The 15,229-nt window shown below is 34.8% G+C and overlaps 1 protein-coding gene across 1 annotated transcript in view; it reads left to right on the top strand.

The window, feature by feature from the left end:
• The window catches only part of SCN7A (sodium voltage-gated channel alpha subunit 7), a 77,176-nt gene that overhangs the window by 41,414 nt on the left and 20,533 nt on the right, over nt 1-15,229 (top strand). The window contains exons 11-15 of the mRNA XM_065927887.1: nt 4,823-4,919; nt 5,601-5,845; nt 7,405-7,578; nt 9,157-9,513; nt 13,459-13,896. Coding sequence (XP_065783959.1) covers nt 4,823-4,919; nt 5,601-5,845; nt 7,405-7,578; nt 9,157-9,513; nt 13,459-13,896 — 1,311 coding nt within the window. The remainder of the gene's footprint in view (nt 1-4,822; nt 4,920-5,600; nt 5,846-7,404; nt 7,579-9,156; nt 9,514-13,458; nt 13,897-15,229) is intronic.

The raw sequence follows: 15,229 nt of genomic DNA, 5'->3' as shown, positions 1-15,229 counted from the left end.
CTCATTGCAGTCCAGGAGACTCTCGAGGGTCTTCTCCAGCTCCACAGTTTGAAAGCATCAATTCTTTGGTGCTCAGCCTTCTTTATGGTTCAACTCTCACATCCGTATAGGACTACTGGAAAAACCAGAACTTTGAATATATGGACCATAATGTCTCTGCTTTTTATATGCTGTCTAGGTTTGTCAAAGCTTTTCTTCTAAGAAGCAAGTGTATTTTAATTTCATGGCTGCAGCCACAGTGGTTTTGTAGCCCAAGAAAATAAAGCTTGTTACTGTTTCTATTTTTTCCCCATCTATGTGCCATGAAGTGAGGGGACCAGATGCCATGATCTTTGTTTTTTGAATTTTGAGTTTTCAGCCAGCTTTTTAACCCTCCTCTTTCACCTTCATCAAGAGGCTCTTTAGTTCCTCTTCACTTTCTGTCATTAGGGTAGTGTCATCTACATATCTGAAGTTAACCATTCTAAACCTCAATTTCTTCACCTAAAGGTGTATATTATAATATCTGTCATAAGTTGTGAGATTCAAATTAAATAAATGCTTGTAAAGCACTGAGCACTGCTTAGAGTATACTAAGCAACTGAAAAAATGGTATTGATTAATTATAGGAAACGCAAGGAGACAACTGCAAGAAGGCACAGCAGTCCATGTGGAGAATACTCCTCAATATGAAATTCTCAAGTCTTTGACTGTGTCCCCCTAAAGGGATAATTAAAATAATAATAATGAAAGTAATAATAATAGTATATAATATTTATTGTCAGCTATGTGCCAGGAGAAGAGAGCCGCAGAGAATGAGATGGTTAGATAGCATCGCCAATCAATGGACGTAAGTTTGAGCAAACTTGGGAAGATAGTGAAGGACAAGAAAGCCTGGCATGGTGCAGTCCATGTGGTCACAAAGAGTCAGATATGACTTAGCGACTGAGCAACAGCATCATGTGCCAGATACATAAATAGTGTCTTCACAAATTCTTAATTTAATTCTTATTGAGGAGTTCCAGTTGCAAAATTCAATCTATATTTATAGGTATTTGATTTCATGACAGTGAGAAAGAGAACACATTTTTCATCATTGTTCTAGAGAATCAACACTGAAACCTTATTATTCCATCAATTACACAGTTTCTAGGTGAAATTTGTCTATGAATTCTCAGTTATTGGCAAAACTAATGAAAAGAATCAGATATATACAACAGTAGGAATGTAGGTATTAAAAAATATTTGCCCATCTAAAATGACAATCTTAGAATTTACCTGTATAATTAAATAAAACATCATTGACAATTTTCTGTATTAGGCTTGTATTAAACATTGGAGATTTAAAAATTAGTGAATACAGATACACTGTCTATCTTCATGAAGCTAGTGGTCTATTGGGGAGATAAACTATAAAACTATTCTAGCAAATCTGTAACTGGGACCACCAGGCATTGTGTTTCCTGATGTTTTTAAATAAGAAACATAAAACACCACAATATATTCTTGCCAAAATCTGTACTGTCTAATAAGCTTCTAAATCTAATCTTCTCTTTCTAGAGACTATAGGAGAGAAGAATGCATTGAATTACACTAAAAAGACATAATCTGCCAAATTAAGAATGTGGAAAATTCTATGAGTGATTCAGTATTTTTAACAAATCATGTAGGATAAATAAAATGATATAAAATAACCAACAGAACTACAAACCGAAAAAAGTTTTACCTTTTTTGTATTTTGATTGGAACAAATTAACTATAATAGAATGTTTCTGAGTAATGAAATAAAATTGAGCATGACCTAGGTATTGGATAGTATTAAGGAATTGCTAATTTTGCTTGATGTTGGTAATGGTGTTGTGATTATTTTTTAAAAGAGCTCACCTGAAATTTTATGATGTGTGAAATTTGTTTTACAATACTTCAGGAAAAAAGTAGGGTGGGTAATACATGAAAAATGGAAAGTATAATGTCATTAATGGTTGAAGCAACCTATTGGGTACCCGGTGAGTATTATTCTTCCCTAAAAAAATTAAATGAAAATGTGGAAGGTGTTATAAAAGTGAGAAACATAGTTCTTTGAGAGCCTTTAATGAAGGATTTCTCTGAGTCAGAAAAGGTTTTTATGAGGACCTGGCATTTGAGTTGAGATCTGAAGAATGAGTCCTTGCTCTCTGGTGGGCAGGAACAGGATGAGTTAGAGAATGAAATAGGCCAGTGTGGTTTCAGTAAGGAGAGTGAGCCTGAGTCCAAGATGAACAATCCAGGTGTTCACTGCTTAACACCAGAAGTATGCCTGAGTTCTTCCTTATTAATAGCTCCCTTCCAGAGAAAATTGAAACCAGTGCTGAGAAGAATCTTAGCCCATTCTTCCAGTCTAATTTTAACATTGGATTGTCTAAAATTCAGGCATATGCCCTTATTAGCACTTATACTTTCAAAAAGATTTTTTTTTCCATCTTAGTCCTCTCAATTTGCATTATAAAATAGCAATATCTTTAGTAGTTGGCCAGCTTATGGGCACTTATTCAATATTTTTTGAAAGACTCAATTGAGGTAAATATATTACTAGACTGATAATGTTTGTTCATTTTATATCCTAAAACACATCCTTGCATGTGTGCATGCTAAGTCGTTTCAATTGTTTCCAACTCTTTGTGACCATATGGACTGTAGCCTGCCAGGCTCCTCTGTCCATGGGATTATCCAGGCAAGAATACTGGAGTGGTTGGCCTTGCTCTCCTCCAGGGGATCTTTTTGACCTAGGAATCGAACCCACATCACTTAAGTCTCCTGCATTGGCAGGTGGGTTCTTTACCACACACCACCTGGGAAGCCCAACTGTATCCACAGTTCAAACTAAATCAGTAAAGAATTGAGCCTTGACTGTATCAACAATAATATTATTCCCCTCCCCCCTCCACTGCCCCTCCAACCACGGATGGTTATCTTTACTAGATTGTTCTTTAATGTAAATTCATCAAACATTGTCACTATCAGAAGCAACTCTGTGAGGAATAATTCCTCAGTATTAAGAATATAGTGAAGGATATTATTAATGATTTGACAGGGTATCTTTATGAAGAAGCACATGGCAAATTCCTCTTGGGCTTTAATAACAGAAAAAGTATAGTTCTGTTGGATTTTAGCTCATAGAAATTTGGAATTATCTAAATTATCACATATTTTATATAGCCTTGTAAGTCAGCTAAGAAAATACTTTCTGGAATAAGCATGGTTTAGATCAATAAGTTAGTTTTGCATCCTGAGCTTATGCTTATTTTTTCAATTAAGAAAAAAGTGAAGCAACAGAGCTCTGTAGACTTAAAGAAACTGTCATTTTTCTGATGGAACTCAGTATGTAGTGGAATTAGTTTTTACCTCTTTGAGCTCTAGTATTTTTGAAATTAGGGGGAACTTGACTGATACCGAGTGAAGTGAATTTGATGATTTCCTTGATAGCTCTTCTGGGACTTCAGATAGACCACAGCAGAGCCTACGTGCCAGAGTGTTCTGGGTTATCAGTGAACCTCAACCATTAATTCCCTCAGTGCCCATGCCAGTTATCCTTATTCAAAAGGTACCTCACCTATGTAAGTATATTCATTGGTGGCTCTGATGGTAAAGAAATCTGCCTGCAATGTGGGAGACCTGGGTTTGATCCCTGGATCAGGAAGATCCACTGGAGAAGGGAATGGCTTCCCACCCCAGTATTCCTGCCTGGATAATTCCATGGACAGAGGAGCCTGGTGGGCTACAGTCTATGGGGTAACAAAAAGTCAGACACACCTGCGTGACTAACACACACTATTTCACCTATTAGGCTCACCTATTTACCAAATTAACAAACATACAAATATTATTATTCTTCGTGTGTGCCGAATGTAAAAATCATCGGGAGTTCTATGGTGTGATATCATCTATCCCTTGTCAGTTTAAATTAAAAAACAAAATTTACTCATGATCACTAGAAACCTCTGGGGCCATAGTTGTGATCATCATGAATATGTAGAACTTGTAATACTTACATCATAACCTTAAGTGTTTTGAGCGCCTATCCAATGCAAGGGTTCTTTTAAACTTTGTATCAGCAAAACAGGATGTCTTAAAACCATTATACAAGAGACAAGAGGAACAGAAAGAAATGATTTCTTTTTGGGATTATTATGTGTGTTCTAATCAGACCCATCCTTTAAAATTCATTCTGTTACCTGATATTACATGAGACATATTCTATCATCTCAACACCAAATAATTTGATTTAATCAAGAGTGTTTATGAAGTCATAGTTAACACATCTTCAAGTAAAAAAATATAAGGTGCTAGAGAAATATAAGGTGTTAAAATTCAGTAGCAGTTAATATTCAGTAGCATATCTGCCAACTGGATGTTCCACAATAATTCTAAACTGGACATTCAATTCTTTGTCAAATATGGATAATAGCACCAACATTCTCTAGTTTACTCCTTTTATAGTTTACCTCATAGTATAAAGTGATTTAGCTGACTTACAAGTAATGCACATGTGTTTTCCAAATAATCCTAAGTTAGTTTAATAGTACATATAGTGGGACTTCCCTGAAGGTCTAGTGGTTAGGACTCTGCTTCCACTGCAAGTTCAATGGTTTGATCCTTGGTTGGGGCACTAAGATCTCTCATGCCACACAGCACCCCTCTGCCCAAAAAGTAACTATAGTGTAAAAAGTGGCCAATTATGGAACCCAGAAAGGTTTTTGGATGTAAGAATTGGCATTTTTAAGAAGGTTATAAACCTTCTTATAGCTATAATCTTGAATCTACAAAGGGGAAAAGCCAGAATTAGACTCATCAAATTTCTTTTTAGACCAAGACCATACAGATAGAAATGAAGAAAAGATCATCAGCTTCCATGATGACTTCTTTGGATGCATCAGATGATGCTACTATCAACCATAAAGAAGGTAAAGTAAAAAATATTTAGACATGATGAAAGGTATCATTTTTATAACTCACTTTTAAGAAATCCTCCAGTTTCTTCTGAATTTTAGTTGATAATAACTAAAATTTAAGGAAGAACATGAGACTATTAGGGTTAACAGTACTTTAAAATTTCATAAGCATAATGTTTTAAACACTGAAAAAGGCCACCAAAAACTGCCAAGGAATTTTCTTTAACACTGAAAGTGACATGAGCATTTTAACTAAAAATACAGGTTGGAGTATATAACATTAACATATTGAGGCTCTTTTTATACTTGTCTCTACTTTTAATATATATAACCAATAATCATTATCATAGATAATATTGAAAGGCATTATTTTGTAAAGCATATAAATCTAAAATTATAAACATGGTACTCTTAGTTATATTCCATATTAGTTTTTCTTGAGAAGTACTCCTGTATTTTAATTCTAGTACATAATTTTTTCATTTTCATTTGTCTAACAGCAAACATGTGCAAAATAGAGGAAATTTACTTTGCTTTAATTTTCATTAATTCAAAATATTTCTGTTTGCTATTTCAAAATCAGAAGTCTAGTTTATAACCTCCCTTTGCTTGCAAAAGTAAAAATTTTCTACTAATTAGATGCTTAATGATTAAATAAACAATTAACTCATGTATAATTTTCTGTTCTTTCAGTTTCAGAGCTTGAAAAATCCAGGCAGAGATGCCCATTTTGTTGGTATAGATGTGCTAAAACTTTATTGATCTGGGATTGTTCTCCCTGTTGGTTAAAATTGAAAGAGTTTGTCCATAGGATTATAATGGACCCATTTACCGATCTTTTCCTTATCATATGCATAATTCTAAACATAAATTTTTTGGCCTTGGAACACTATCCAATGAGTCTGGAAAGCAGCAATATTCTCAGCATTGGAAACATGGTAAGGCTCTCATTGTAAGTTATTTTCTCCTGCAATTTCAGCTTTTCTTTAGTCACCATTATCCTCATTATTTTACTTTATAACTCCAAAATGTTGCAAATACATTGTATGAGTATTAAATGAAGTATCATTTTCATGCTTCCTTACCTCACCTCTCCAAGCCCTCCTTTGTAAATGTTCTTACCTTTGAATAGATTTCTAGCTAGAGTCTGTTTAAGATTTCTAGCCAGCTGCATGGCAGTCAAGTTAAATAAAAATTATTTATTTCCTCTCCCATCTCAAATATCCCCTCTCTTAATATAGTAGCCCCTAGATCACAAAGGCAGAGGTGAAATAACAGGCACAAGTTCTTCACTGACACCTGAATTTTGAATCCTGTTACAACTGAACCTACCTTAGATTGGACCTTATCTTTGTGGCAAGGTATTTTTGAAATTCACCCATCTTTTTTTTTTTTTTTCATGTAAAAAAAGGCAAGAGAAAAAACTTTCCATGAGTTTAAAAACAAGTTGTATTCATTCAGTTTTGGTCAATCTATATTGTTCAATTTTGTTTGCTTTTATTGCTGTTGTTTAGTTGCTTGTAACTAAACAACAGGAAGAGTAGGCTTTTCTGGGGGCTCAGATGGTAAAGAGTCTGCCTGCGATGCTGGAGACCTGGGTTTAGATCCCCTGGAAGAGGACATGGCAACCCACTCCAGTATTCTTGCCTGGAAAATCCCTATGGACAGAGGAGCCTGGCAGGCTATATAGTCCATGGGGTCGCAAAGAGTCAGACACGACTGAGTGACTAAACACAGCACAGCACATTGCTTGATATTAATACTGTCAGTTGCTACCAATTATGAACTATATATTTATTTGCTACCAAAACAATAATTTAGTTATTTCTGCCAGTACAGTTTTTCAAATGACAGTTTTCATAGGTTTACCTTTTTTTAGATCATCTATATTTTAAAAATTTTCTTTTATATTTTTTTTTGTTTTTTTTGTTTGTTTTTCTTTTTTTTTTTTCTTTTTTTATTTTTTTTTATTTTTCAGTGGGTTTTGTCATATATTGATATGAATCAGCCATAGAGTCACACGTATTCCCCATCCCGGCCCCCCATCCCACCTCCCTCTCCACCCGATTCCTCTGGGTCTTCCCAGCCCACCAGGCCTGAGCACTTGACTCATGCCTCCCACCTGGGCTGGTGGTCTGCTTCACCACAGATAATATACATGCTGTTCTTTTATATTTTTAAAAAATTAAGTATCTTAATATGTACTCTTTATCCCCAAAGGAACTATTCAAAATGAAAAGATTTTCACTCCCAAATATTCCTTTGTTTTCTTCCAGGATGGCTTTTATTAAAGTAATTGAAGATTCTATATACAATGTTTGACTTTAGATTGTCAAACAAAATGTGTGAACATGTCCTTGTGATGCAGACTCCAAAACTAATCATATTTTGACAGAGAAAATATGAAGAAAGTGACAGTGAAAATTTATTCTGTGTATGAGGGTTCTGATAGAGCTATTGAAATTATATTCTCATCCCTGTGTTTTGTTTTATTTAGGTGTTTATTGGAATTTTCACAACAGAAATGATGTTTAAAATAATTGCCTTGCATCCATATGGATATTTCCAAGTAGGCTGGAACATTTATGATAGCCTAATTGTGTTCCATGGTTTAGCAGAACTTTATCTAACAAATTTTCATGAACTGGCTATTTTGCGATCATTCAGGGTGGTAAGTAGAATACAAGACCTAAATTTTATTTTATAAAAATTCATTTCAGTTTCCTCAGACATAAAGTGGGAGGAATAGTAATACCTATCCTGTTGGTATGTTGGAACTATTAAAGGAAATAATTCATATGTAACAAAGTTAGAAAGTAACCCAGAAAAGAGTAAGTAGTTTCTAATGCTGTTTGGCCCGGCATTAAAAGAAATAAGCCATATATACAGTGAACTTGAGATATAGTTCTATAAAGCAGGGTCAGGATTACTGGGGCAGTTTTGAGAAGCAGGGTAATACAGAGTCCCAAAAGCTGAATGCTAATGTGTAACTAAAGAATTAGAATCAGGTGATATATCTAAATATAGATTTGAAAATTTTGTAAAAGAAGGACTGTCAGGCTAATAGAATGTTACTATGAAGGTTATCAAGTCAGAACAATATATGCCTAAAATGTAGATGGCAGTAAAAGCATCAGGAAACTGTGCAAAGAAATTACATTATTAGAATAATATTTATGGAAATGTTGGGTATTTGATAAATAATATACTGTCTTATTCTATTAACAAGTTGAAGGAATGTAGCAGAAATGAGAATAATTAGGTAGATTTAATCTTATCCAAGTAATTCTTCAGAACCCTGTCTTTATCCATAGGCTTATCTAATGAGTAAGAGGAAAATATAAAAGGTGTATTTATTGAATTTATAAATGAAGCAAGACTAGGAAATACACACAATATAATAAAAGATTGTATCAAAATATCTGAAAGACTAGTAACAGATTGAACCTAAGATGATTAAGTTTTACATGTATAAGTGTTAAGTCCTAACCCTTGAGTCACATAAGCCAACTACATACCAGAAAAAGTTGGGGAAGGTATAGCACATATAAAAACAATATGTGGATTTTAGATGACTCAAATATTAAAGTGATTTTGTGCCATGTGAATAAAAATTTTTAAATCTAGTGAAAATAAGTGAAATATTCAGATTAAACCTTGAATGTTTCACTCTCATGTTAATTTTAAAGGTAAATACACAATAGTATTCTTGCCTGTAAAATCCCATGGACAGAGGAGCCTTTCAAGGCTACAGTCCTTGGGGTCACAAAGAGTCAGACAGAACTGAAGTGACTTAGCACTCATGCACACAATAGAGCTGTCAATGGACTTCAACGGACCCTTGAGACTTTTCCAATATCATCTATATGTTGAAATGCGGGAAAATATTCAATATATTTTGTAAAAAGAAAATAAAGACTGGAAACTTGCTTTACCAGATATTAAAACAAAACTAGAGTACTTATAATAGTATAATATTGAAAAAAATGGGAATTGACAGATCAATAGAAAGTATACTTAAGTTTGGTGTAAAAAACTATAGAATATGTAAGATGTATTAAAAGTTGTATATAAACTGAATTTTCAGTGCTTAGTATTATAATGCTCAAAAGTGAATATTACATTAGAGACTACACACATTTATGGGTATAATGCTAATAAAAATTTTAAATGTACATTGTAATTAATAGTGACCAGAGTTTTTGTCATTTTTTTTCTTATTTTTGTTGTTTTTACATTGCTCTATCAGTTACGAATTTTTAGATTGGGAAGATACTGGCCAACATTTAAGATTCTGATGCTGACTCTTTGTAACTCAATTGTTGCCCTGAAAGACTTGGTCCTGCTCTTGTTCACGTTTATATTCTTTTCTGCTGTGGTTGGCCTAAACCTGTACGGTTCAAATTACAAAAAATATGTCTGCAACATAAATGAAGACTGTCAGCTTCCACACTGGCACATGCATGATTTCTTCCATTCTTTCCTGAATGTATTCCGGATTCTCTGTGGAGAGTGGATAGAGACTTTATGGGATTGCTTTAAGGTAGCAGGTCAATTGAGTTGTATTCCTTTTTACATGATGGTGATTTTAATTGGAAAATTATTGGTAAGTAATCCATGCTTTAAAACTTTCCTTGAAAAACTGACTTATTGTAGTCTGGCATTTTCATAATGAAGACTTATGGAAGCCAGTGGTCTACAACTGTGCTGTCTGATATGGAGGCCTTTAACCACATGTGGCCATTAATCAGTTAAAATATGAGTGGTCCACTTTGAGATATGTTATAAGTGTAATATACCCACTGAATTTGAAGTCTTCAGTTCAGTTCAGTTCAGTTGCTCAGTCGTGTCTGACTCTTTGCGACCCCATGAACTGCACCATGCCAGGCCTCCCTGTCCATCATCAACTCCCAGAGTCCACCCAAACCCATGTCCATTGTATTGGTGATGCCATCCAACCATCTCATCTTCTGTCATCCCCCTCTCCTCCTGCCCTCCCCCAAAAAAGAATGTAAATGATTTCATTAATAATTCTTATATTGAAAGTGCTTCCTAGGTGGCACTAGTGATAAAGAATCTGCCTGCTGGTGCAGGAGACACAAGAGATGCAGGTTCAATCCTGGGTTGGAAAGATCCCCTGGAGAAGGAAATGGCACCCCACTCCAGTATTCTTGCCTGGAAAATCCCATGGACAGAGGAGTCTGGTGAGCTACGGTCCATGGCGCCATCAGGAGTTGGACATGACTGAAGTGAAAGCATTTTAATTATAATATTTTTATACATTTAGTTGAATAAAATGTATTAGTTATGTTAATTTCACCTGTTTTTGTTTATACTTTTAATGGGGCTGCTGGAAAATTGCATACATGATGTTCATCATATTTTCGTTGGTTATAACCTGCTACTCAAAGTAGCTTTGGTTTTATGTGGGAGACAGTTATTAATGTAGACTCTCAGACCCCATCCCAGACCTGTAAAAGCAGAATCTACATTTTAACAATATCCCTAAGTGATCTGTGTACACATTAAATTCTAAGAAGCACTTAAATGTAGCACTGGTTGTCAAATTTGACTGCACATTGAAGTTACTTGGAGAACTAATAAAAATAAAATAATGTCTTGGATTCATTCCCAGAGATTCTGATTTTATTGTTATGTGGACATAGCTTAGTCATCAGGATTAAAAAAAAAATCCTCATTTGATTAAATTGTGCAGCAAATTTTGAAAACCACTGATCTTTGAAACTATCATACATTAACTGAGAGGAAACACTTTCACTCCTAAATTTCCAGTAATTGGAGTGATTACATTAATTGAAGTATCTTATACTTCTTCTAGGGCTTCCCTTGTGGTTCAACTGGTGAAGAATCTGCCTGCAATGCAGGAAACCTGGGTTTGATCCCTGGGTTGGGAAGATGCCCTGGAGAAGGGAAAGGCTACCCACTCCAATACTCTGGCCTGGAGAATTCCATGGACTATGTAGTCCATGAGGTTGCAAAGAGTCAGACACAACTGAGCGACTTTCACTTTCATAATTCTTCTTAGGGAAAAAAAAATGGTTTATAAAATATATTTGTTCTTATTGGGGAAAAAAGAGACTCAATATTTACTTTTCTCTCCTAACTCAGAGATCAAGCGGATCTCCCAAAAGACAGAAACAAAAAAATCACAGGTTAAAATCCATTGTATCAGTGCATTTCTCATTGCTTTTATTTACCCTGGACCCACTCCTGTCCTAAGTACATACTGACACTGTGTTTAATTGTTCATGTACTTGTCTATCTTCCTTATTAAGCTAGAACTTCCATGAAGGAAGGGATCATGAGTCTCATAAAGTGGTTGCATTTTACAGTGTTACACAGTTCTTTCTTTACATCACAGCATTTTCAACTTAATTTTCAGTCTTTTAACACTCACTGCATATGTATATATGCGTGATAGGGAGTGTGTGTACATGTCTAAGATATAGGAAATGTTAGATCATAAGCTCTTAAAAATACAATTGTATTATAATTTTTCCTCTCCAAATCCTGACATAGAAATCTTTCATTTGTTCCATAATTAATTAATTTTTCAACAAATATTTCATACTTTATCATGTACTTTGTGCTTTGCATTGTGCTAGTTATCTACTGAAGAGAAAAAATGGCTCCAACTCACATGAAGCTTGTAGTCAAGAAATTCTTCCTTAACACCCTTTTCTTTTTTCTCACTGTGAACAATACTTAACCAAACAAAGGAAAAAGAAACAACCAACAACCTTAAATTATGCTTGTTCTTGCTCTTTGTCCTTTGAGAATGATAGAGATGCTAATAAGGTAGTTTCTACGAGGCCCCGTAGGGCCCCTGCCCAGATTCTGTGTAAATAAACCTTGATAGCAAAATGGAACACTAGTGGAAGAACAATCAAACTAGTCTGTAGGTGTTGTTTTTCAGTCTCCCAGTCGTGTCAGACTCTTTGCACCCTCATGGATTGCAGCAAGCCAGGCCTCCCTATCCCTCACCATCTCCTGAAGTTTGCCTTAGTTCATGTCCGTTGCATTGGTGATGCCATACAGACATTCAGTTATTGTCTTTTCAGTTTTCAGTTTTTCAGCCATTGAGATTCTGTCATGGTAGGTTATAGAAAATATATGTTAGTTGTTCAGGAGATCTTACCTGTAAGAAATTTCCAATGCTGAGCCAAATGTTAAACCCTCCATTTTATTTTATACACCAAACTATGGTTTCAGTTAAGATAATTTATTTTATGACTTTATTATCTGCAAAAGTATTTTTGTGTTCCCACAAGTGAGTCTTATTTGAGCTTTCTATATTCCTAAGAGATAAAAAGATTTGGTTATTGAGACTTAAAGGTAATCCATTAGAATTGAACACAATTTGGTGGGTACTTCATAATATTTTAGCTGTATATGTGCATAAGAAACCCAGCAATTATCAGAGTGTTTGAGAATTTGTCTCTTCAGATAGATCCAAAATTCTGAAAGATATTTTAACAAATGAATGTTGCAGATCTTCATATAGTTAATTATTTTATTTTATGTACACATAAATTGTCAGTGTAAGTATTAAGAACTCGGAAATACAATAGAAAAGTTTTATGTAAGTTATATACATATTCTTATACATAATATCATTTGAACTTTTCCCTTTAAAAATAATATGTAAAGCATAAAGTAATTTAAATTTCCAAAAGTTCAAATATTTGAAGAGAAAAGAGAAAACTTCCAGAAAGGACAAGATGCCTAAATTATTACTTTAAAAGAATAATCAATGTATCTCTAATTATCTCTAATCTTATAATCTAAAATTATAATTTATACTCTACAATAAGAAACAAAATAAAAATCTAATTCTCTGGAAATTGGGCATGCCTTGATCTTATTTCTCAGCGATAGTAAAGGTTGAAATACACACTATCTTCGAATTCAAAATAATTTGCGTATATTAGGAGTGATCCTTCCTTTACTTATCTCTTTCTTATTTGACCAAATTTATTACCACAGAGAATCAACTAACCTACCCAAACCCTGTGCTTGCACATCACAATTAGATGTGGCCTTCAAAACTAGGAATAGCTCTCTCCCCAGGATAGTCCTCATGAATTTGCAGAACCCATGAAGATGTCATCACATACCTTTCTGATATCTTTCTGAGTTAGGTTGAAGTGAATTCAGCCACCTGGAGTAGCAATTGGTTTTCTCACCTTGGGAGAGTCTGCCTGGCTTAGTAGAAAAGAAAACAAACTGGAGTAAGACAGACTTAAGTTCAACCTCTGTGATTTTTGATACTTGGCATCTGTAAGCTTTGTGTTTTTCATCTGTAAAGGAGAAACAAATGATATTTCATAAAACATTGTAACCTTCTGGCTATCCAAATTCCTAACACAGCAACTGATCCTCTGTAGATAAGAACTGAATAGCCTAAAGAGCATCATAATGTGTATGCTGTTTTCAGATTGCAGGCCAGCTTTTTAAAAATATTTGTTGTTGTTGTTTGAAAGAAAACAAAAAATGAGATGCATTTAGCTTCATTTACTTCCGCATTCAGATACTTTACCTGTTTCTGGCGTTGATCATCTCATTTGGTTCATACAAGCCTGCAACAACTGAAGAAAATGATGAAGCAAAAAATCTCCAGCGTGCAATGGCAAGAATTAAAAAAGGAATAAATTATGTGCTTTCTAAAATACTATGCAAAAAACAAAATGTTCTAGAGGAAACAATGGACAATGTAAGTGACATATATGTTAAAGAGAATATTTCTGACCATACGCTCTCTGAATTGAGCAACACCCAAGATTTCCTCAAGGATAAGGAAAAAAGCAGCGGCACAGAGAAAAACACAATGACCGAGAATGAGAGCCAGTCACTAATCCCCAGTCCCAGTGTCTCAGAAACTGTACCGATTGCTTCAGAAGAATCTGATATAGAAAATCCGGACAATAAGGAGATTCAGAGCAAGTCAGGTGATGGAAGCAGCAAAGAGGTAAGTTGTTTTAACATCACGGTTGCGTACTGTTGATTGATGGCACTGTTGACAAGGAAGTGAAGCAATGCTGAAGTTCCAAAGTTAGATTATTACCCATTCAGTCCTAGCTGCAGCACTCCTTCTCCTGATTTTCTGCTCCTGATCCAGTCTCTTAAACTTCCTAAGTTTCTTCATCTGTGAATGAGGATAGAATTGTATCTATTTCTCAGGATAGAATGATTAAGAAAAATAGTTCAGTAGTGCATAGAATAATGTCTAAAATATGGAAGCACTTAGCAAACATTAGATAACATAATTATAATACCTTCAGTTAATGGGGTGATAAAAAGCATATGGAAGAAACCTAGATTTTTACAATTAATGCATATTACTGGAGAAATCACTAAACTCTCCTAGGCTTTATCATCTTTAAAATATAAGATGGGACTAGAAGAGTGCTGAGATACAGATACTTTCCTGCTTGCTAAAATTTTAAGATTCTTGTCAGTTTATTTCTGCAACATATATTATAACATAATTAGTCCAGCATAATTGAGTTGGACTAAAAGACCAAAGGGTAAAAGAAACATCAGTTGTAAATGTAAACAATTTGTCGTTGTTGTTTAGACACTAAGTTGTGTCAAACTCCTTTGTGGCCTCATGGACTGTAACACGCCAGGCTTCTCTATGGGATTTTCCAGGCAAGAATCCTGGAGTGGGTTGCCATTTCTTTCTCCAGGGGATCTTCCTGACCCAGGGATTGAACCCACATCTTCTGCATTGTAGGCAGATTTTTTACTGCTGAGCCACCAGGGAACCAAAAAAAATAAAGGATCACCTTTAAAGAAGGGCAGATACTACCGTTCACTTAGCTTTAAAAATGTATACTTTACTGAATCCAGTCTTACTGTCTTCATTTGCAAGTAGCACAGTCTTAGTAGGAGGTGCCATTTAATACAAAGCTACATCTGTAGCGATCACATCTGCAGTGTGAGCCACTTCCACTGAACTTCACTAGAGAATTGTTTTATTTCATTCACTGGCATAGGGCAGGGAAGATAATGTCTTTTTCCAGATCCTCAAAGTCTCTGGTACCATCTTATCTCCCAGACCTCTTCTGGTTTATCAGCTGTTCTCTGTAATAGCTTACCAAATTGGCCTTCTAACAGGAATTAAGTTTCATTTATCTAGAGTCCTTCTAGTTTCTGGTAAAGGCATCTTCCTTTCAGAGAAACATTTTCACTCCTTATCATACCCAATCTTGTCAGGTCCATTTTCCTTTAATTAATACCATTGTTAGGAAATGAAAAATATTCTTCTCTTGCACACTGATTTTATTTAAATTATAACA

Source organism: Muntiacus reevesi, chromosome 3 (genome assembly GCF_963930625.1).
Source record: "Muntiacus reevesi chromosome 3, mMunRee1.1, whole genome shotgun sequence".
Taxonomy (NCBI): domain Eukaryota; kingdom Metazoa; phylum Chordata; class Mammalia; order Artiodactyla; family Cervidae; genus Muntiacus; species Muntiacus reevesi.
The sequence above is the reverse complement of the archived record's forward strand: the minus strand, read 5'-3'. Positions and strand labels throughout refer to the sequence as shown.